This window comes from Pogona vitticeps, chromosome 6 (assembly GCF_051106095.1).
Source record: "Pogona vitticeps strain Pit_001003342236 chromosome 6, PviZW2.1, whole genome shotgun sequence".
NCBI classification, from domain to species: Eukaryota; Metazoa; Chordata; class Lepidosauria; order Squamata; family Agamidae; genus Pogona; species Pogona vitticeps.
Window position 1 is genome coordinate 106242535 of NC_135788.1, and position 23690 is coordinate 106266224.

The 23690-nt window shown below is 42.3% G+C and overlaps 1 protein-coding gene and 1 long non-coding RNA gene across 2 annotated transcripts; one reads left to right on the plus strand and one right to left on the minus strand.

Moving 5' to 3' along the window:
• Nucleotides 1-2022: 2022 nt before the first annotated feature.
• Nucleotides 2023-23600, minus strand: LOC140708490 (uncharacterized). The gene is made up of 4 exons (XR_013537118.1): nucleotides 23417-23600; nucleotides 22880-23005; nucleotides 5296-7376; nucleotides 2023-2371 (listed from the first exon to the last, which is right to left on the minus strand). It is a non-coding gene; the product is annotated as an uncharacterized LOC140708490 (long non-coding RNA).
• Nucleotides 9300-20200, plus strand: LOC110088372 (sulfotransferase 1 family member D1). The gene is made up of 8 exons (XM_073004519.2): nucleotides 9300-9393; nucleotides 10526-10674; nucleotides 14878-15003; nucleotides 15252-15349; nucleotides 15803-15929; nucleotides 17162-17256; nucleotides 17726-17906; nucleotides 19146-20200. The coding sequence occupies exons 2-8, from the start codon at nucleotides 10527-10529 to the stop codon at nucleotides 19256-19258; spliced, it is 888 nt and encodes a 295-aa protein (XP_072860620.2). The 5' UTR covers nucleotides 9300-9393; nucleotide 10526; the 3' UTR covers nucleotides 19259-20200.
• Nucleotides 23601-23690: the final 90 nt, after the last annotated feature.

Consider the following 23690-nt stretch of genomic DNA (forward strand, 5'->3'; position numbering starts at 1 on the left):
ATTTATTTCCAACTGTGATAAGCAATCTCTGCTGCACTGGGGTGCCCCCTTGCCAATTCCATTGAATTGGGGTCCTTTACTTTTCCTCAAAGTCCTGCCCTGAAGTCACTACAGGAAAAAAAAAACTCTGATGGTCATGCATGAGGTAACAATTCAGAATGTCTTTCTCTTGCAATTTCTGGTGCTTTGAATTAAAACCATTCAAACAATTAATATATGATTGGAAAGGCTGCAGGTTAGAAAATAAGACTTATCTTGGGCCTTAAATTATACCCAGTCTAACCACTGAGTTAGTTCAAGGGAAAATTATTTTACATTTAAAATAATTATAATAATAGTGTGCCGCCAAGTCAAAAACCTGTGCACCACAGAGCCTGGCATTTTCAGATCCAAGAGAGGAAACGGGTTGCAGGAGGGATGGAAGGATTAACTACCTATCCAATATTTCACTATTCCTCAGGGCCTGAAAGCCTGTTGGCTCAGAGGAGCAAACACAAGGGCCAGGACTTCACCCTTTGTTCTGTCTGAGGTTGTAGCAAACTAGGGACACAGAATAGGCAATACATTCAGCAAGTCTTTAGAACATACTGGAACTTTAATATTGAAAGGTGTCTGTTTGTCCTACCATGAGATTTTCCATTTTCTGTATAATTTAAATTAGCTTGCTTTATTTTGTGATTAGTCATTGTAAGAATATGGGTTTTCTAGTACTTGTTTTAGCCTTTTGTTTCTGTCCATTAAGTTTTCTTGGCAAAGATACTGGAGCAGCTTGCCAGTTCCTGCTCCAGGTGGATTGCGTTTAGTCAGAACACTCCACTATGACCTGTCCATCTTGGATGTCCCTGCATGGCATAGCCCATAGCTTCTCTGAATTACTCAAGCCCCTTCGCCACAACAAGGCAGCAATCCATGAATCCTACAAGGTAGGCTTCAGCCATATGTGGACCGAGAATTCCCAGAAGTACAAGATGGATTTCAAAGGGGCAGAGGAACTAGAGACCTTATCTATCTCCTGAAAAATCTATATGTGGGACAGGAAGCAACAGTTAGAACTGGATATGGAACAAATGATTGGTTCAAAATTGAGAAAGGAGTTCGACAAGGTTGTATATTGTCCCCCTGCTTATTTAACTTATATGCAGAATACATCATGCAAAAGGCTGAACTGGATGAATCGCAAACCGGAATTAAGATTGCCAGAAGAAATACCAACAACCTCAGATATGCAGATGACACCACTCTGATGGCAGAAAGTGAGGAGGAATTTAAGAACCTCTTAATGAGGGTGAAAGGGGAGAGCGCCAAAATGGTCTGAAGCTCAACATCAAAAAAACTAAGATCATGGCCACTGGCCCCACCATATCCTGGCAAATAGAAGGGGAAAGAATATATGGAGGGAGTGACAGATTTTACCTTCTTGGGCTTCATGATCACTGCAGATGGTGACAGCAGCCATGACATTAAAAGACGCCTGCTTCTTTGGAGGAAAGCGATGACAATCCTAGAGAGCATCTTAAAAAGCAGAGACAACTTGCCAACATAGAGACAACATAGCTTGGACACATAGTCCAAGCTATGGTTTTTCCAGTGATTTCGGGGTCCTTCTGTATGTGCTTGCTGCTCTTTGCAGAGACCGTGGTGCTTTGGAGATGATGGCGGACATGGAAAACCAGCAATAGGCTGAACAGTACAAAAAGCCCCCATTTTAGTAAAATTGATTTAATACAATTCAAAGCAAAAATGTTTCCCACCTATTTAGACCCAAGGAAAATTCCTAGAATCACTCTCTGTGTGTTAAAACCCTTTTGATTTTCCTGGAATTCTCCCCCCCCCAATAGAACTTTAAGCATTGGTCTTCAGAGAGGTCGATCACGCTTTAATTATAATCAAAGAAATAGACAGCTCTCATAAGGCCTATAGATTTTTGAAAAAACATTGCATCTTAAAGACCACGAGCCACCAATTTTCAGCCTCTGTGGCTCCTTCTGCAAATTACAGAAATAAAACACCCACTCAGCAGTATACCTTTATAAGAGGTTAAAACAATTATTTATTGCGAGGATTCAGCACAAATTGGCACTGTTCAACTTATTGTTCCTACTTTCTTGATGTGACCAGATGCTCCCCAGTGGTGATTTGGCTGCTTGGCTTTGGCGACTCAGCTGCCTTTTTCTGTCAGAGGCTCCTTTGGCCAGAGGCAAGTTCACAGCCGCTGCCGCTGCCACGGAGGTTGCGCCTGTTCTTGGCGAGGCAGAGGGCCTGTCCTTGCCAGAATCTCTCGCTTCTTCCTGTTGAGAGGCACTTTGTCCTGATGCCCCCCCTCCCCCGCTCCTGAGATTGTCACATGTTTAGAAGGGTTACAAGATAAGGTCTGCAGGAAAAAGCAAAGACAGGTTGGAAAGAAGATTGTAGGGTGGCTTTCATACAAGAGACAGAGGAGAACAGTCTTGGAGCGGTGCACCAAAGAGCATTGCTTAAGGCCGTCTGCCTTTGAGTGCTGGAATATAGGAATTCAGTCACTATTGCCTAAATATTTCAATGGAAAGATCTTCCCGGGGACCTTAATGTGTCTTGCTCTAGTAGATGGGTTACTGTTTGAAAGGAGATTTTGTAAAAAAAAGTTTGTAAAGTTTGCCTACACCTCCCCGAATTTCCTGAGGGGCATGGACCTGTAGCCACTTTCCCAAGCTCTGGTTATAAGCTTTGAGGGTTCGGGCTGAATGCCTCACACTCCAGGGGCTTCTTTCAACTGGGTAATTCTACGGTCCTAAGATTAGAATCTGGAGAGAAGAAAGTGATGGCAACCTTAATGCCCTGCCAAGCATCTCTCTTGTAAGGCAAACAGCCCTGGCCAGGACTGAGACTGGGTCTGTGTATAATAAGGTAAATTAAAGGCAAGAGGCTGCAACTGAGACTTGAGCATTAGACTCTATTTCTCAAGTCTTTAGGAATACTTGAAAGGGGGGGAAAGTTGACCTTTCTTCTCACCTCCTTTCCTATCTGCCTGGCTAATGATGGTACCATCTCAGTGTCTGGGAAAAGCAGGTGCTGCTGTTTAAGGGTCAGTCTCTAATTAGACGTAGCGACTGGTTTTGAACCTGGAAAAGGTGACAGCATTATGTCTGGTGGAGAAGGTTAAATGCATCCCCTAGAGATCTGATATGGTATCAATGGCTTTGGAACTAATGCACGTACAGGTATTTGTAAATCACTCTAAACATGTTTTTAAAAATCAAATCTCCAGAAGTTCTGGAAGGAGTTATTTTGGCAGGTATAGCAAAATAATAAGATACATAAATATCCTTTGCCCACTCAAAAAAACCTTTGGTCTAGACCAGTGGTTCTTAACCTTTGTTACTCGGATGCTTTTGAACTGCAACTCCCAGAAACCCCAGTCAGGACAGCTGGTGGTGAAGGCTTCTGGGAGTTGCAGTCCAAAACTCCTGAGTAACCCAAGGTTAAGAACCAGTGGTCTAGACTAATTACCTCACTCACTGGGAATCAGAAAGGTACCTCTCTAGCCCTCACAGGAAAAGCAATGCATGGCAAAATGTGCAATCACTGTTTGGTCCAACTGCTTTGCAGAAAGAAACAAGCTTTTCTGTTTGATTAGCAAATGAGTGAAGCCACCTACAGTTTATCAAGAGCTTAGAAATGTGGAAACCAGAGCCTGATAAGTAGCAAGGAGGGGGAGAAAAACACTGGAACTCAAACATTAATCTTTGGCTCAAATACCATGCTGTCTAATGAAGACTGGATGTGTGGAAATTATTTGGAGTCAGTGACAAAAAGTATTTTGCTTATGCTTGTTGTTATTATGTGCTGTCAAGTCACCGCCAATTCATGGTGACCCTATGAATGGGCACTCTCCAAAAATCAAGCCTGAGTCCATCTCATAATTTGGTCTTCCTCTTTTCCTGCTGCCTTCCCTTTCCCAGCATTATTGTATTTTCTAGAGAACCCTGCCTTATGATGTGACCAAAGTAGGACAGGCTCAGTTTCAACATTTTTTCCTGCAGAGATAGTTCAGGCTTGATTTGATCTAGGACCCACTTCTTTGTTTTTGTGGCAGTCCACAAAGCTCTCCTCCAGCATCTCATTTCACATGAATAATTTTTCCCCTGTCAGCTTTCTTAGTGGTCCAGCTTTCACACCCCTACATAGTGATCGGAAGTACAAGACTGTGGATGGTTTTGTTATGGTTCTTGACATGTTATTAGACTTGATCTTTTCTAGCTCCTTCATTGCTGCCCTTCCCAGCCTATGCTTAGGCAGCCTCTAATCTTCATTGCTTCTTTGCATAAAAATTAGCTAAGGTTTGGCACTGACTTCTGTTTTGCATCCCGAGAGTAGTGCTGGATATTCTGATGTTATTATTCAAAAACAGTAACTTCTACCCTCTCTGGACTATTTGTGAGGGCCCATATTTACATGTGCCTGCAAGTTTGTATCTTGGCTAATTAAGAGTGAAATGTGCCTTTGGAGGGACCCCTGAAAGACTCTTGCTGGAAGCACTATGGGGCGGTATATAAGCAGCATGCTTTTTTTTACTTTTATGTATTATTGTTAGTAGACCAGAGTAGACTTCGGCCTAGATGGGCGGGGTATAAATTGAACAAATACATACATACATACATACATACATACATACATACATACATACATACATACATACATACATACATACATACATACATACATACATACATACATCTCCCTCTTTTTCTATATAGCAATAACACGAATGTACATACAGTAATTGGTATATAACACTGGAAGGTCCAAAACAGCCCCCATGAGTTTAAGGCAGTTCCCAGAACCCTTCTCCATCAACTGTGTTGGCCAGGATTTCTGGAACTGCAGACCAAACACACCTGGATTATCTAAGGTTTGGAACCACTGGTTTAAGGAAAGAGCAGAGATGCATTTATTTTTGCTTTTTAAAACAATGGGGAAACCAAGGTCCTCCAGGCAGTGTACAAACTGAACACATAAAATGCAGGGTAGACCAAAGAAAACAAAGCAGGTAGATCAATAAAACATTAGGATAGGACAGAGTGTGAGGGAGAGGTCCGTAAGGTTAAGCGCATTGGATGCATATTCATAGGAGTGGTACATGAAAATAGGAAGGGACAGATGACCACAGTCTGATATTTGTACTAGAAAGATACAAAAAAGGATGTGTGGGTTTATGTGCAGGACAAAGAAGGGAGGGTGTTTGTGTGTTAAGCACTGAATTACTGAGGTAATTTAATCCTTTCAATGAGGCAATTCTTTCAGTCTCATAGTACTCACCTTCTTGGAAAACCCAATGTGGTCTTCTGCCTCATGGGATGCCTCGATTCCTTTGAGGCGACGCTTTCTGGGCTTTCTGGGTCTATGCCTGGCTACGTACATCAGGTAAATGAGGTGCAACCACTGGTCAAAGAGGACAGTCTCATCTCTGCCAGGGGCATAAAGCTGGAGGTAGTACTTTTGCCCCATCCTTATCTGTACTTTCAGCCGCTGCTCATCCAGGTTGTGAAGAAATATCTCCACCAGCTCTAAAGGAACCATCCTGTGGGAAGGGAAGGACTCAGGCTGAGAAACTTGCAGATGAAAATAGGGGACTTCTGGGAAAGAGTGTGACAGGCCACAGAGAAGGGGGACTGCATAGTCTCACCAAGTGATTTCAAGATCCTTAGCCTTGTTTTTCCCAGGCAACTATCATCAGGTTAGGAAGTGGCAGAGTAGGACTGGTGGCTAAAAGGCCCATGGTGGCTATGTGTGAGTTCTGAAACCTTTAATGGCATTTACAAATTACAACAACACAAGCAAAATAGGAGAAGTAAAATTACAAAAATTTCACAAATTAGGAGCGAGAAACAGGGGACAATTTCAGAATTCCAGATAAGAAGCCTGCAACAGCAGCGGTCGGGGCATTACATTCATCATGAAAATAGAAAGAACTGACTCAGAAAAATTGGAAAAATAGGAGATCCAAGGTTCTAGAAGGTGACTATGTCAGAATGGTTGTGAATGCTGCTGCATTCACCTTTCTCAGTCACCTGTATGTAAAGGGAGAGCAAAAAGCAGGATGTGTGCCATGAAAGGGACAAAACTGACATTAATAGAAAGGAGCCTGGGGATAGTCCAAAGAAGGAACATTTCTCTGCTCAAAGTCCCTCAGCCTCCATTTAGGATACCTGGGTCCTGGCTGCTGTTGTTATGTGCCGTCAAGTCGCCTCCAACCTATGACGACCCTAAAAGTGAACGGTCTCAAAAATGGCCTTTCCTCAACAGTCCTGCTCTGCTCCTGCAGACTCAAGCCTGTGGACTAGCTGTTGAATCACAATTGTTGCTTTTATGTGCCATCAAGGCATTTCTGACTTATGGCAATGCTAACAGGGTTCTCAAGGTGTGTAAGAGACTCAGTTCTACCAGTGCCGTCCCCTTTTTTCCATGGCTGGGTGGGGATTTGAACCTAGGTTTCCTGAGTTCTAGTCCATCACTCTGTCCACTATATTACACTGTCTCTCTGCAACTGTTTTTTTTTAAAATTCCCATCAAGATGACTCTAAAAATGCCTTTAAATGGTGTAAGGAACATCCTATGAAATTAGCTAGAAAACATCACTCATTGCACCAAGAAAGGAACTTGTTAGGATTAGATTATTTTTATTTAGACTACTTTTACTATAACTTTGTAACAATTTATTACAATACTTGTTCTCCCAAAAGTAAGGTACTCATACTAACTACCTGCTTCTAACACTGGATTTGACATATGAATACAGGAAGCTGTCTTCTACTGGCTGGTATGCCATTGGTTCATTAAGCCACTACTATTTCCTAGGGCTGGTAGCCACTTGCTGGTTCAGCCCCTTCCAGCCAGCTGATCCTTTTGACTGGAGATGCTGGGTCCTGAACCCAAGGCCTGCTGAAAGGGGTACGCTCTGCTACATTGCATACAGTACATTCTCAGTGCAATAGTCTGGGTCTCTCGCTTCCCTACACTAAGATTCACTGGCTATCACAAGCAAAAGCAATGGCCTGTACTGGGCTATCTTCAGCAGCCTCAAGGAGCAGGCACCCGGGACACGTCCAACATGACTTGCCCATCTCCACAATTTAATCTGGCCAGAACGTTGCACGAGTTGTTTGGGGGGTATGGGTTCAGACAGGGAACACTACAGCCACCTCTTCCCTGCTATAGAGCCACTTGCTGCCAGATGCAGGTCACCTGCTCAAACTCGTCTTCGAAGATTAGTGCTATGCTTAACATATTGTCTTCAGCCCTTTGAAGCGCCCTCCACAGTTTGCCAGGCAATGGAGCATCGCGACCAGAGGCCTGTTCTTTGACAGGGTCATTCTGTGGGTCCTTCCTCTGTGCATTCTCTATGAGACAGAGAACATAGAAATAAACCAAGAAGATGCATAAGGAAAGTGCTCAGGGAACTCAGACAGCCAAGCTCACAGCCTTTGTATTGAATCTTCAAGCCTAACATGTTTCTTGGAGGACCGAAACATCCTCCCTCTTCAAGCTTGTTGTCGCCTTGTGTTCGAGTATTGATCACATTTCCTGTCTCTTCTTGGGTGTGGAGAACTCAAGCAAGTAAGCCAAGCTGTGTGCTCCAATTAAAGGTTTTGCTGTATCCCCCTGCTCCTCTCAGACATAGAAGCCAGTGGAATATGACAGCAAAAATTTTCCAGGCCTCAGAAAGAGAGGTTACTTACCTGTAACTTTGGTTCTTCGAGTGGTCCTCTGTGAATTCACACTGAACCAGCCATTTCTAAGTGCAAGCAAAATCTATCAACCAAATCTTCGTCTCTTTTAAATTGGGGACCATTACTGTACTGTACTGGCGTGCTCTGATCCATGGGGTAACAAAGAGTCGGACACGACTAAACAACAGCTGTACTGTGAAACCCAAACTCCTCCTAAGTTCACTGGCTCTTAATGCGTTAGCTTCCTCTCCCCACTCCTCAACTCCAGAGTCTGAACATTTTAGGCCCTACCTGGAGATGTGATCATCACTAGGACAGAGTGGAGCTCAAGGACAAAGTTTAAGGTCTTGTTGATTATCCTGGTACAAGAGCAGATGCGCTTCTATGGCCACCAAACACCAGTTTATAATCCTGGACAGGGCTGGGGCCCCCCAGTCCTTTGAAGTTCCCAGATGCTTTCCCCTGGGAGGCCTCTATGCAAGTGGCCCCCCACCTCTCCATCTGAAAGGATGAGCACTGGCCTGCAAATTTGTAGATTATGACATCAGCAGAAAAAAAGGGGGGCTGGGCTATTGGAGCGTTGTTAGGCAGCAGTAGCAGCAGAAATGAAGTCACAGGATGGATGTATATCCATTACTGAGAGGAGCCTGCCTCAGGTCAAGGGTGCAAATTTAAGATTTGGCCAATAAGGACATTATAAGGAAAAGGTTGCCAAGATTCTAGTGTTGATAGCCCATTCATGACTACCCATTGATTCTTGCTTTGGGTATGAGAAGTTCCAACTAAATCTTACACGAGCCCACCATTTTGAACCACTGTACCACCCTGAAGGTTTGGTTTGGAAGCTAAGCAGGGTCTCACCTGGTTAGTACTTGGAATAAGAGCTACCAAGCAGTGCTAGAATACCCAGATAGAACTCGGAGACAGTCCTGTTTGAAGCCACTTGGCAAGACTGGGTTAGATGGGCTAGTGAGCTGATTCAAGGCAGCTTCCCACATTCCTATCTGGAAATTCAATCTATCCCTTTAACAGGTAGGGATGACTGTGGCTGTTCAGTGGGGAAACATAAGAAACTCCCTATATGCCCAGATACACACTTGATTTAGGCGTTCCAAGTAAATTCCAGGAGATAGCCCTAGCATTCAAGAATCCAAGGTGAAACTGTGGCAAATACAGACTGAACTCCACCTCTATGCTGATGCTGATGCTGATGCTGATGCTGATAATAATAATAATAATAATAATAATAATAATAATAATAATAATAATAATAATAATAATAATAATAATAATAATAATAATAATAATAATAATAATAATAATAATGTAGAGTTAATTCAAATTTGTGGAGATTTTCCAAGAGATTTCTATTATAAAGCACACAGAAATAATTTGTCAGCTTCTTCTTCTAGGGATCCTAGAATTAGAATGCTCACAGCTTTTTTTTTTTTCAATACACACTGAGCACTTCTCAGCTCAAATGTTGTGACAAAAGTTAAAATCTATAAGTGTTTCATAACATTAGGAAATCTGAAACACTGCTTAACACCATGTCCTTCTGAAGCCAATCAAATTTGTTCTCCACCCACTTCTGGATCATCTCCAATAAACTGGATGAGTGTGCACTGTTCACTTAACGTCCAAGACCAGAACTGGCCAAAAACATAACCAGGAACTCCAGATCAAGGTAAAAGATCTCTTGGGAATTTGGGGCACCCCCTTTCCCCCAAGCTTTGCAAAGTGGAGGGGCTGGTTGGGGTGGCCAGGAGCAGCCTTGAGCATGAGAACCTCTGGTTTCTCTCCTTGGGAAGGGCATTGTGCAAGACTGCACAACAATGCATGGGGGTTCAATGCTGCTTTTAGGGCCTGTAGTTCCCATAACATCCCTGCCAGCATAGCCACTGGGGGACTCCAGGAGTTTTAGTCTGAAACCTTTCCCCATTTTGCTTGGGTTATTTCTTTGGCTGGGATTTCAAACCCCCACTGTGCCTCCTGCAAGCAGAACTAGTTTGTATGGCTTTGGGCAGTCTCAGGATATGGTTAAAACACTTCTGAATATTCTCAATCTGGAAAACCCTGGAAAGGGTGGCTGCAAGTCAGAATTTACGTGATGGCACATGATTATGATTTCTTTGGAAGAAAGCCTGGTCCAGTACTTATGCTTCTGTTTTCCCAAGTTCAGGATGCCACTCCATTTTCATTTTCCTTGGAGTAAACCCTACTGATCTCAGTAGGATTTATTTAGGAGTAGGATTTTATATAGGTTTTGGAAGGGGGGATTTTCCCCCCCTTCTAAAACAGAAAATGGCCACAGAAGTTAAAACTGAAAAGACAAACAAGCTTTCTTGATTCTTTTCCAGGTTGTTGGGTTTTTTTTTAACTTAAAGGGGAAAATAAATAGATTTCTGGCTGCTCATTTGCTTTGCTTCGGGTTTTCTGTTACAAGGCATTCACTCCCCATCAATGGGGGAGGGCAGCAGAAGACGGGGGGGGGGGGGGCTTTTGTGATTCTGTTTCATAATCCCAAATTCATTTGCCACCGCTTCCAGCTGAGACTTCACTTAAAACCTCCTCTCAACAAAATTCCAGCCTTCCTACTCCTCCCGAAATAAAGTTCCTGGAATTGCCCCCAAACAGAAAAAAATTGTTCCTAATTATTTTCATATCTTCAGTTTCCGCTTTAATGCTACAGAAGCAGAGTCTCTATGCTTTGGGAGAGGGGGCTGCTGTCGTTCAACTTACAGTATTTTGGGACAGAACTGTTGACTTATTGCTTACAGTTCAGGAACCCACATAAATCTTCCCCCCTCCTTGGCCAGGATGAAGCCAGAAGGTGAACAAGGACGGCCCCCGTTGATCTCCGTTAAGGGAGTTCCCATGATCAAGACCTTCGCCGATATTATGGGCGAGGTTGAGGTTTTCCAAGCGCATCCTGGTGACTTGCTGATCTCGACATATCCCAAATCTGGTGAGTGAGGCTTCGGATGGCATTCTCACATGTCAAGGGGAAGCGTGTTAGGCACTTGTATGCGGGTATCTTCCAATTTTTTTCCCTTCTCCCCCACTCATAAATTCCAGCAGAGTTTAAACAGGGCCAGCTTCCTTTGAGAAAAGACTTGCAATAAACACCTGTTCTTCTTCTTTTGTTCTGTTGCAAGAAGAAAAATAGCAATGGAATTTTATTTTATTGCAACTGCTTTCATGCAAAATTATTTCCATTTAGCATGACTTCAGTCTGTTCTCTGTACTATTGTTCTTACACTATAAGATGTTTTTGAAAAACTTGTTCTGAGAGGAGGCTATGAAGCGGATTAAAAGGATAAATAAGGAGTCTCGTGGTACCTGTAAGACTCCAAAAACTTTTTTTTTAAAAAATAATAATGCATTGTTCAATTCTCTTATGAATATATGTACACATCTCTCTCATTCCCTCCCCGCACAATGCAGCATACATTCAGATCCATATATGTGCCCCCCACATGCATATCAGAGAATGGCCACAGAAAACAGAGAACAAAAGCAGAAGCCTTAAGTTACCCACTGTGATGCTTTATTGCTGTGAGAGTGTCTTCAGACTGAACCGTCACAGCTTCTTTTTGAGAGGGAATTCGTCATCATTATCATCTCCAAACTGCAGAGCTGGAAGGGACCCTATGGATCATTGAGTCCAGCCCCTATCACAGTGGGGGAATTGAACTCCCAACTTCTGGTTATGCAGCCAGATACCAGAACCACTCAGCTTTCTATGTCTTGGAAGGAGACTCCCATTAATATATTAATATACAGGTTTTGTCTTCTGATTGGGACAGGAGGCTGTGGTTTTGAACAAGGAACTGTGGGGTTTGGAAGGAAAAGGTGCCCAAGTCACTCTCCACTAGATAATTTTCCTCTCTCCCCTCCAAGCTCAGTTCTCTTTCTCCCCCCCCACCTCTCCCTCATCCCACTTCATTCATCTTCAGGGACATCTAGTCCACAGGGAGAAAAACAAGCTGAATAGGTGGTTTTGTACAGAATCCTGGCCAGGTGGGGCACTGGAATGGTTAAGCTGTTTTCCTATTGAAAAGGGTTACCTTGCAAGGCTGCTTTCTGTCTTAAAACAAACAAATCGCCTGTCAAGACTTCAATTCCTCTTCTAATGTATATCTTGCTCATGCCTCAAGCAACTCTTTAGAAGAACAATTTCCCCAACCTTCCTGGAGCAGCACCTTACGAGTTACATAATAAAGGCCTCGCCTCCCGGAGTCTTCCCACAAGGAGAACCCTATATTAAATTTCCTTTTTTGTCATATCCATAGCCAGAAATGTGACAGCGAGGCAGCCGGCCTGGTAGTGGTGCCAGGCCCCACAGCCTAAAAGCATCTGCACTTTTGGTTTTGCAGGAACAACGGCATCCTCTTCTCCCTCCCTGTTCCTCTCAGCATTACTGCAGTCCATATAATAGTTTGATATGAACATACAGTACTCACACCAGGATAGTAGTAAGCGGGGCAAGTATGGTCTCTGCCGTTACAACACACAAACAACAACTTTTATACCCTGACACATATTTTCCCTCTCTATTGCTCTGACCAATCCGGTCACGGCAGAGGGCTCACATTCTGCCTATCACGCGATGCCAACACAACTTAGGCCCTTGTTAGTCTAAACTGCCTATCCTCCATTTTGTAAAATCCTCCATTTTGTAAAATCCTCCATTTTGTAAAATCATCTTTATTACTGTATTGTGAACTTAGAACTTTATAAACTACAGTTTTATATCAAGTCCCTCATTTTTTATATATAAAAAAACTTCTAATGTCACATTTAATAATCATACTAATTGTCTCTTTTTCCCTGATTAAAGAAGCCATCATTTCTTGCTGTCTTGTCTTAGTTTTCCTTATACATGGCATCCCTAAAGAGACGCATTGCACACAACAACAAACTACTATTCCTATAACTACTATAAGGATAAAGAACACAAAAATCCTTTTAAGCCATGAGAAATCAGGTAGCCATGAATTCTTCAGCCACTGAATAAGTTTTTCACACACTGGCAGCAATATCTTGTAGTTTACTAATACTGTATCTAATTCAACCTGGCCACTTTGATTTATATAATGGCAACATGTGGTATTAAGCCAAAAACACAACCCCCCTTCTCTGCTAAGGAGGTAATCTAAAGCCATTTTGTGTTGCATTAGCATCCCAGCAAGTGACTCTATTTCTGTTTGCAAGGCCTTTATGCCTTTGGCAGTTAGATTTGCTAAGGCTTCTGCTTGATAGGACAATTTCCTGAGTTGTTTAATATTTACAGCAACTCCCACTTGTGGCCACATAATTGCTCCCCACCTTTGCCATTCCGTTAAGTATATCTCCACTGGATTATACCCCAGATTGTCATAATAACTTATTTTTCTTTTACTCCATCTAAAGTGATAATCCCACGCAGTTTTAGGTTGATCTTTCATGTGAAACTGTATTCCCCCGGGGCTATGGTACCAACTGTACATGTCCCATTCCAGACAGGTGCTAATACGCTACCAGCCCAATGTCCACATATCCACACTAAACTTGATGGTAATCCATACAAACTCATTCCAGTATGCATTTCCACCTGGGTAGAGTGGGCGGCTAATTAATTAATTAATTAATTAATTAATTAAATAAATAAATAAATAAATAAATAAATAAATAAATAAATAAATATAATTGCATAGCTGTTATAGGCAAGTTTCCGGCCTCACTTTCATTAAGTACCATCATGCAATGACTTCTTATTATTGATAGATCTTGGAATGTTGTATTTAAAGTGGTATTGCATGGATTTCCACTAATAAAAAACTGGAATAGCCAACTTGCAGACAGGATAATCTCCTACATTAACTCTTTTTATTGGAGATTTCGTAGTTTTCTTATTTTTGGTAATAGTGGAATACCCATTCTTAGTGTTATTGTGCCATTGAAAGCATATAGATGCTAAAGGCCGTGTACTTTTTCTTGCTAATATGAATTGCACTGGATCTAATTCTTTTTTGTCCTCATATATTTTGAATTTAAACCAGCCTGCAACATCTAGGGTAGCAGTAGGTATAATTGGCCACCCTTGTAAACCAGATGCTGGACCATGCGGGCACACCCAACAATCAGTAATGTTTACTGTTCTGCTTAAGTTTTGTATTAGCTGATGAAAAATATTCTCTTGCCACCCTGCCTCAGTTTTTATTAGTACCACTCCTACCATTCCCCAAATCATCCAATTGCACAAGAGTCTCATATTTCTTAGTACCCAGAAACATACGTGGATATAAACAACAGACCACTATTCCCACTGCAATTACTACCAAAACTGGTAGCCAGTACTACCACCCCTCCAACATGTATCTTATAGGCAACTCATTTACTCCACACCCTGTCTTCTCAGTCTTAGTTTAAGAGGTTCCCGAGAGTCCAATTCACACTTCCATTGACCGGTTTCTTCGTCCGGAGCTGATACCAACTTGGTTCTGGTGTGGTGAGTCCACCCTCCTTCTGCTGTTCTGATAGCAGTCTCGGTGGTCAGTAGTACCAGATAGGTACTACTAGAGACCTGCTCTGGACTGAGATGAAAGTGTTAGAATGTTTTTGAAGGCTCACAGCAGCCATGAGTTGTTGTGTTTTTTTTTTAAAGAATCAGCTGTTATCTGCTGCTTTGGTTTTGTTTTCTAATTTTTTTATAACATTCTCTGGCTGTGTAGCTATGGATGTTCTGTCCTGAGGCACAGCAGGAATTTACTATAAAAATTGAGAGTGAATTAGCCGTTAGGCTTACATGAGCCTGTCCGATTTCTCCTCTCTTGTTATCTTGGGATTTTTCTCTATCCAGGCAGATAAAGCCACAGCTAATGCTTTCTTTAATGTAAATTTTAAAAAGCCTTCAATTTGACATCTGCTCTCAATAAAACTTGAACAGTAAGTAATAAACTACCCAGAAAGCAAATATTTAATGTAGCAGAAGGTTGAAGCAGATTGTGTTAAAAGAAAAGGAATGGGCAAGGTGAAAATATCATAACTGGCCATAGAATCTTTGAAAATACAGATAATTAGTCTGGAGGCAGGGGGATATTCCAAAAATTATATTACAACAATATTTACTTGTCACCCCATAGTTGAACCCTGACTTGGTGCAATTGTTGCTGTCGTACCCTTTCAGGAACCACCTGGATCAGCGAAGTCATTGACCTGATCTATAAAGAAGGCAACACGGAAAAATGCAGACAAGAACCCATCTATATGCGTGTTCCTTTCTTGGAGTTTTCTGTTCCTGAAATTCCCACAGGTAAAACATGCAACGTTTTCTGCACTCCACACTACATGCTGTGAGGTATGACAGGTGTGAGGCATGGGAGAACTGCCTGGAGTCACTCTTTCCTCAGGCACCTTCCCTAAGGGAAACAGTGCGTGTGGAAAAGGAGACTTCTAGTGCAGTGTATCTGGAGGACAATACTTGGAGGCAAGGACTAGCTCCTCGGGGCACTCCAAAGAGTTACAGGAGAAGCCCCTTCATCTCCTCTTTCCCCCATCTAGGCATTGAACTGCTGAAAAAAGCACCTCGGCCATGTCTAATTAAAACCCACCTTCCCGTCCAGTTGCTCCCGAAATCCTTCTGGGAAAAGAATTGCAAGGTGAGAGGATATTATTCTATATTATTGCACCATATAGAGAAGATTCCCCTCCTCATTGTCTTCCAAAAGTACTATAGTCCTCATGAGAACACAATAGGGGCAATGTAAATTCTGGGTACCCAATGTGGGGTAGTGGATGGCGTGGCAGCTTAGGACTCTGGAATTCTGAGTTTGAAATTCACTGGGGTGTGTGTGTGTGCTGATGCTGATAAATCCACTCCTGAAACATCTCATGCCATTTGGGTTGCTATAAATCAAATGTGGCTTGATAACATGTAAGATGCAAAAAGTCCGAGGAAAAAAACTATTCTCACTAAGAAAAAAAAAAAGGGAGGTTTGAGCAGGATTTCTAGAGGTTGTGGGGAGGTCCTTCAGAGATTTGCATTCGCCTCTGCCATAAGTGGAATAAATTGAGCAGACTGGGCTGATTTGCATGTTAATCTCTACATGCAGATGATCTACGTGGCCAGAAATGCCAAAGATGTGGCAGTCTCGTACTATTACTTCTACCAGATGGCAAAAGTACATCCGGAACCCGGAACCTGGAATGAATTCCTGGAGAAGTTCATGGCTGGGGATGGTAAGGAAAGCAACATGAGCTGGGAAGATGCAGGCATTGAGCTCTCAGATCAGCTTCCCCAAACCCACTAGCTTTGAGATGTCTTACAACTCATGTCATCTCCTGCCAGCATGGCTAGTGATTGCATTTGCCAGAGGGGATGTGATTTATTACTCAAGACATTTGAAGTACACCAGGTTGGCAGAGGCTGCTATGAGCCTTCAGAAGGTCTTGGAGCCTAGAAACCAGGCTGCACCACCTTCCTGAGTTTGAGCAGTTATCTTTCTTCATGCTCAGCCTGAAGCTTTGCAGATTTTGTTTTGTTCTTGTCTATCGAATCCTTAGCTCCTTGTGGGGAGGGGGGAATAACACACTTTGTTTTTCTTTCTTTCTTTCTTTCTTTCTTTCTTTCTTTCTTTCTTTCTTTCTTTCTTTCTTTCTTTCTTTCTTTCTTTCTTTCTTTCTTTCTTTCTTTCTTTCTTTCTTTCTTTCTTTCTTTCTTTCGGAATACAACTCACCGAACTCTCAAGCCAGCGTGGCTGATAGCTGTGCTGCTTGAGGGATTTCTAGTCCAGGAAAAACAATAACAACCCTTTCCCAAGATTTGGGTTTGCAAAAAAAAAAATAAGATTTCATGAACAGATGATAAAGTCCCTTTGTTTGTTTTGGTTTGGACCATCTATACTCTGCTCCACAGCTAGAAAGAGAAAAGCAAGGCAAGAGTATTTTAAATAAACAAAATAAACAGAAGGCGTTTCAAAGCATCTTATATGGCAATAAAAATGCAACAGATTTACAGCCTTTAAAAAGCAGGATATGAGAGAGGTAGGGAAGGGCAGAAGAAGACAAGAAAGCTCAGGCAGAAGTTTGGAATGATGAGGTCCCTGAGTCTGCGGAATGCATGCGAGATGATAGCCAGGGAGATACAAAGCCCATCAGATTTGGCTTCTGAGACCACTGAGTCAGATCATTGTCTGTTACATAGGAAGAATTCCTGGCCTCAACCTGTGAGATCCTGGTGCTAGATGGAGGCTCAGGTGAGCATCTATCTGCTTAGCCAAGCAGTATCAGAACTGGGCTAGAATTGTCCTTTTGTATAAATATCCACTTTGCATTTTCTACAAGCATCATTTTCCCACTACCTAATTTGAAGTGGAGAAATATCAGTGAATTATGACCTTTCTCCATTATGAAAGTAAGGTTTTTGCTTTCCAGAAAAGTTCTTACTCAAATATCTTTGTCTCTCTTCTCAGTCTCTTTTGGATCCTGGTATGACCATGTCAAAGGCTGGTGGGACAAGAGAAAAGAACAAAGGATGCTCTACCTCTTCTATGAAGACTTGAAAGAGGCAAGATTTTTTCCTCTTCACAAATAGTAATTCTCCACCCCTAACAAGAACAGGAACATTAAAGTCCCTATCAGCTTATCTAAGCAAGAAGTCTTTCAAGACCTTCTTCTACCTACCTTCACCAGTAATGAATGGACTCATAGGTGTAGAACATGTAGCCTTCCAGATGTTATTTGAGGAGTGTGGTTAGGAATGAAGAGAGTTGGAATCTGACTCATCCACTAATTCTCCAATGGACTAATCCATTTAGTCTAGTATTTTGCTTCCTGTAACAAACTACAAGCTGCTTCTGGAAGCACACCAAGGGAAAGTCTGCAGTCTCGGTAGCCAAATATAACAATACCAGATGGCTGATAATCCAGCCCTGAATTTAATTCAGCATTAACATTCTAGATGCCACATCCTTCTTCCCATCTCCCTTTCCCAAGATAGGAGCCATGGCTTCTTACAATTGTTCCTTTTCTTCCAGGATCCGCAGCGGGAAATCCGGAAAGTCATGGAATTCCTGGAGAGGTCCCCTAATGACCAGCTGGTGGAGAAGATTGCTCACAAGACCTCCTTCACAGAGATGTGTCAGAACCCAATGGCCAACTACACCAGCATTCCCAGCTCAATTATGGACCACAGTGTCTCGCCTTTCATGAGGAAGGGTGAGCTGGTTGGATATTGGGAGGCAGTCAAGAGGTGTAGCTGGATTGATCAGAAGGAAAGCTAAGGAGATAAGAAATTAAAATCACAGCAGCAGGGGAGGGGGCACAGAGCACAATGGTGTCTTGAAGAAAAAGACCCAAGGTACAACTAGTCACTGTTATTTTTGCTGCTGCTATTGCCCATCCTCATCATCATTTTCATCAAGTGGAGAGCTGGAAGGGACCCTACTGATCACTTAGCCCAGCCCCTGACAAAGAGGCAGAGTGAGGAATTGGACTTCCAATCTCTGGCTCCGCAGTCAGATAGTTAAACCACAAAGCTATGATCCTTTTTTTCCAGGATACTCTACTCCACTTCTCTTCTCTGTGCTGATTTTTCTTCCATAATCGAAATAGGCAGCACGCTGTGCTCACTGAATATACTCAGTTTTCAGTGAGTTGGTTGAACATGAATCAAGGCGTTTCGTTCTCTTTTCCTGATGAAAGATTTTTATAATACTTCTGCAGTCTGAGGGATCTCCATTGCTGGACGACATCTCTGTGATGCACAGCTGGCCCTGCCATAGGGCAGAGGGAAAAGGCCACATCAGGCAGCAGATCCTGAGAGAGGATGGCAGAGAAGAAACCTGTATGCCACAGGACTTGTCATTTTCAGATCCAGGAGAAGAGACTGCCTGATTGCAGGAGTGATGAAAGGTTGAACTGCATGTCCAGTATTTAGCTGTTCCTCAGAGCCTGAAAGCCTCTTGGCTCAGAGAATCAGAGGATCAAACCCAAGGGCCAGGTTGGACAAACTAGACCTGACTCACCCTTTGCTCTGTCTGAGGCTGTGGCAAACTAGGGGCGCCCTAGGTGACATACTCTTTAGACCCTATTATGATTTCCTGTACAATTGAACAATGTCTAATGTCAAATTAGTCCATTTTTGCTTTGTGATCACTCTTCAGGAAGTAAAGATTGGTTTCAATTGCGTATCTGACTGCTCTGGCTCACGTCTATGAGGAATCTTAAATGCTGACATATAAATGTGTTATCAGTGTTTAGCCAGAAGCTCAACTTCTCGCCTTAATAGGAGGGAAAGAGAAAGAAAAGAGATTTAGGAAAGTGAGATCAGAAAAGTATAGGCACTCCATGATCTTCTATCCTTCTGTCATATGGACATGTGATTAGTCAGAACTGTTAGAAACTTGTATCTTTGATCATCAGGGTCTTGACTATTGTTCCTTTTCTTCAACACAGGAATCACTGGTGACTGGAAAAACCATTTCACGGTGGCACAAAATGAGCACTTTGATGAAGATTATAAGAGGCAAATGGAAGGATCGACCCTCCATTTCCGCACGGAGATCTGATGGTGCCTGGTCCCCTTTCTTGGTTGTGGCCTCTTTTCAATGGCAAATTTACAAAAACAAAATTTTAAATAAGTGATTCCTTTTATTGGCAGCAAGATCAATGGCAGGTTCAGATTCTTAGAAGTTGGTTCACCAATGTGGGCTTCTCTTTGATGAATACATCTTCATGTCAAATACTGAAGATCTCTAGTAAGTAAGCCATAGTCCCTGGGGCTTCTTTCCCACATGGGTTTCAACACTCGCAAGGCATTTCGAACTCTAGGTGTCCACGCTTTCTTGCTATTTCTTTCAGTGTGCACACATTAGCTCCGTCCCTACTTCCTACACAGGTCCTCTACTGATAGCAAGATATTTCTCAATGATATCTCTACCTCTCTCACCTGAGCACAGTTTTCCAGCTGTCCTGAATGATTCCCTCTCCCTTATCCTTTGATGCCAAATGCACACACACCTCCCTGAGCATCATGGGCAATCTCAATGGTTTTCGTCAGTTTTCCCTCCCACCTTTCTCCTTGCTTTCCCCACTGTCTGTTTTACACTGTAAGGTGCTTGGAGGCAATACTTATCTACATTGCCTTTTGTAATTCTAGAAGATGTGATATCTGGACAGGTAACAAATAAGATAAAATCGATATGCCTTCTGGATCTGTCCAGGCTGTACTCAGAGTGAAAGGAGTACATTGTGCTCTGGGACTCTGAATCCATTCAACATTCTTCTCTGGATTCTATGTCACTTTTCATCATTCTGTGTCAAGAAAAAAATGTGAATTGTTTTTCAATGTGTGGTTCATAGAATTATAGAATCATGAAGTTGAAAGAGGCCAGTGAAGTCCAGCCCCTTGCTCAGAGCAGGTATAACTTTTGAACTTTCGGCTGCCTCCTCTTGCCAACAAATGTAGGAAAGAGTTCAATATCAGTTAGTTATTAAATTTCTGAATCAGATGTGAAGTTTCTCTGTCTTGTCTCTATTTAGTAGAATCTATTGCTCTGTCCTTGTATAAGCTTTTCAAAGTGAAATCTGTGCCACAAAGCTGACTCCTTAGAATTTTCACACATATATATTGTACTTACATCTGAACTACAGTAGGATCCCCATATCTACAGGGGATAGTTTCTAAGTCCCATCCCCGTGGATGCTTAAAAAAGTAGTTTATAGCAAATGCTATCATAATAGCAAATGCTATACTGAGCATGGTCTCTGATGGCTTCTCATGGCCAGCTCTGCTAATGACATCATATTTCTCTAAAGGTAAAGGTAAAGATTGCCCTTGACATTTTTAGTTCAGTCGCGTCTGACTTTAGGGGGCGGTGCTCATCCCATTGTCAAGCCGTAGAGCCAGCGCTTGTCCGAAGACAGTTTCCGTTGTCATGTGGCCAGCAAACACTGTACAGTACATAGCATGACCGATGGGTCCCTCTAGTGTCCAGCTCTGGTAATTTCACTGTTTTAAAATATATTTTGGGATTTTTTTTTTTTTAATATTTTAAGACCGTGGCTTAAGTGAGTCACCAGATACTGATCTGATGGATAAGGGGTGTGTGTGTCATACTGTTTTTTTTTTTAAACAGACATTAAATAAATGGGATCAGGTAATCATTGTCCCTCTCAGGATATTTCCAAGAAGAACAATTATTCTTTCACTAAAATATGTCCAGGAAAATAGAAGGCTGAAGGCAATCTGGAGAGAGGACAAGAATGGGTTAGACTCCACCTGTGCCATACATCCTTGCGCTCAGTTTCAGTTCAAACCCTAAGACCTACCGTCTTTATGAGACCAATGCTACCTTTACAATTCAAGATTTCATAAGATATTCAGAGGAAGATAACTGATTTCCCCCTTTGAGAATTATGGAAACTAGTTTCAACATGTGAACAACTGCATTTTTAATCCTAGATGCTTCTTGCACCATCAGTGTTGTCTTTCCACGGCTTGATGAATAAAGAACACTTTCCTGCAGAGACCTGCTTTGGGGGGCTATAACCAGGATGTCCCAAATGCAATATTTGCCAAACTTGGAGGGAGTGGGGAGGAGAGTCAGCTGAAGACTTGCTGTGAGTTTTGCATCTCCAACTTGCGTGGGGGCATTCTGCTGCTCCCAGAAGTCCCTAATTGCACAAACCACAAAACAGTTCACTTTGTTGGAAAGTAAGTGAAAGTCCATTGTTCGTGGTTTGTGAACAGCAGTGAACCACCATTTTCTCAGTCCATGCCCCTCTCTAGTAGAGATACATGCTATTAGGTATCTGCAATAAATGCTTTAAATAAAGATATGGAATTAGTTCAGTTGCAAAAGGATAGTCATGTATATACTTCGCCCTTCAACTTCATAAAAACTCCCAAATAACTTTCAAGTAACTCTTAAAACATCACATGGCGGGGGGGGGGAATGAAACATCCACACTGAAACAGAACAAAAAGTGATTTGGAAAAATCCAAGGAAATAATAGATTTGCTAGGCTCTGGAATGACACAGGACTCTGTTGCATGTAGGCATGACTTGAGGGAGGATTCTGTAATTGGAGTGCTACCATTGGACAGGAGGGTTTAACCAGTGGAATGAGAGGGAATGAAAGTGTACTAAGGGAATAAAATGCAGTAGGTTAAACATTGACCTTAAATGTGATCATTAAGCAACAGTAGTCAGGTGGTAGCATAGATGAACCAGTGAAAAGTATATCATCACAAGCATCTAAGCATTGGAAAATGCAATTATTCATTTATTTTTACGTAACACTAATGCAAATGTTTGCTTTACATTGATTCCCTTTCTCCTTTTATGACCTCAGATTCAATAACTCTATAAAGGGATGTTAGGCTGAAGAGTGGTAAATGGCCCAGAGTTACCCAGTAAACTTTGTAAATGAGCAGGGATTTGAACTTGGGTCTCTCTGTTCACTGTCCAGCAAGCACATCAACCATTAATCTGGCAGGTTTTATCAGATTCATACTTGCTATATACATGGTGCCAACGATGAAATACATAGTGTATACAATGCTATATACATAGTGGTAGGATAGAAAAATATGCAGCAATTAATATGTATTTTTTCCATTGTATGAAAATTCACATGGTTTGCAGGCAATATGCAGACTAGGCTGCCCAGATTTGGAGAACTAGATTATGGCGATTATGGACATTTTCTGCATCCAACATCAAAATAATCTGGCTGTCCTTGGGTTCTATACATATAATTTGATGACAGTGGAGATGGCACTCAAGTCCAAAATGCCAGGCTTGAGCTTGGTGATGTTTCCAAGGGAACAAAGGATTAGATCATTTCCCTTACGTTTTCTGAATGTTTTGAAATAAAGCCCTTAACACACACAAAAAAATTGTCAGATGGAACTTGCCTGAACTCTCAAGCTTAATTTAGCAAATAAAGGCAATAAAAACCTACATTCCAGGTAAGTTTGGATGAAAGGGAGCACAAAGGAGCCTTTATGGAACACCAGGTCACAGCCCTTCAGATCCAGAACATCAATGTCATTCAGCAGTTCCCTCTGAGCTGCATGGAAGGTCTCCTCCCAGGAGAGAATGGGGAAAGCACCCTTCCTTGAGAACACCCAGACACTCTTCTGAGTAACCTCAAGTAAGCTCATAACTAAGAGAGGACTTTACCTTGTATTCCAGCTTGTGGGTGAAGCTGATGCAAACATGCATAGTGGTGTTTCGTGGAGGTGCTGCTCCTTCCATTCAGTGCTGAGGGTATCCCAGAGTCCAGAAAGCAACCAACATGGCCAGGCACTGCAGAACACAACCAAGAGATACCACAGTTGTTAGAGAGGCATGACTCCAGACTTCTTTAGTAAAGAATCTGGTCACGTAGAGCTAGAATTTTGAAGTGGAGGTTCAAACCAAACACAGGGTGCATTTCTCTGGCTGTTTGTGCCATGTTCCCCACTGTCCATTTTGACACTAATTCTTGGTGCAGAGGGACAGCACAGTAACCCATGTGAAATCTCCCTGTCCAGTTATGTCTGGCTCAGGATGGCTGCTGTTACTTTCTTCTCCGTGAAATGTACGTGCTCAGGAGCACAATTTTCTCTGTCATCACTTTATATATTGGAGATAGAGAATATATAAAGGAGGAGGAAAAGAGGAGGGTCAGGAGTCTTGGCAGGCTTAAAGTCAGAGCATAACTAGAATTGTTGGTACCTGGAGGAAAGGGTTCCACCTCGCTCCCGCTGGTCCCTGAGTTAGGGGCTCTAACTTCATTTCTAGGTTTTGGCACCTTCCAAATTTTGCCGTGCTGCTCCTCTGCCCTAGTAATACACCCCTGCTTAAAGTACTGGTTAATTAGCTTCATCGCGTGTCCAAATAGAACATGCAACAGGTATAAAGCTAAATAAATAAAAAGCGGTATAAGCACAGGTATTTCCTAAGGTAAGACCTTTCCCCGCTTTGCTCAGTCAGAGAAGTCTGGAAAACT

Bases quoted from the DNA above. Each gene is read 5' to 3' on its own strand.
- LOC110088372 (XM_073004519.2), top strand. From the start codon at position 10,527: ATGAAGCCAGAAGGTGAACAAGGACGGCCCCCGTTGATCTCCGTTAAG. The intron at 10,675-14,877 runs GTGAGTGAGGCT...GTACCCTTTCAG, and splicing joins CTCGACATATCCCAAATCTG to GAACCACCTGGATCAGCGAA. The intron at 17,257-17,725 runs GCAAGATTTTTT...CTTTTCTTCCAG, and splicing joins TCTATGAAGACTTGAAAGAG to GATCCGCAGCGGGAAATCCG.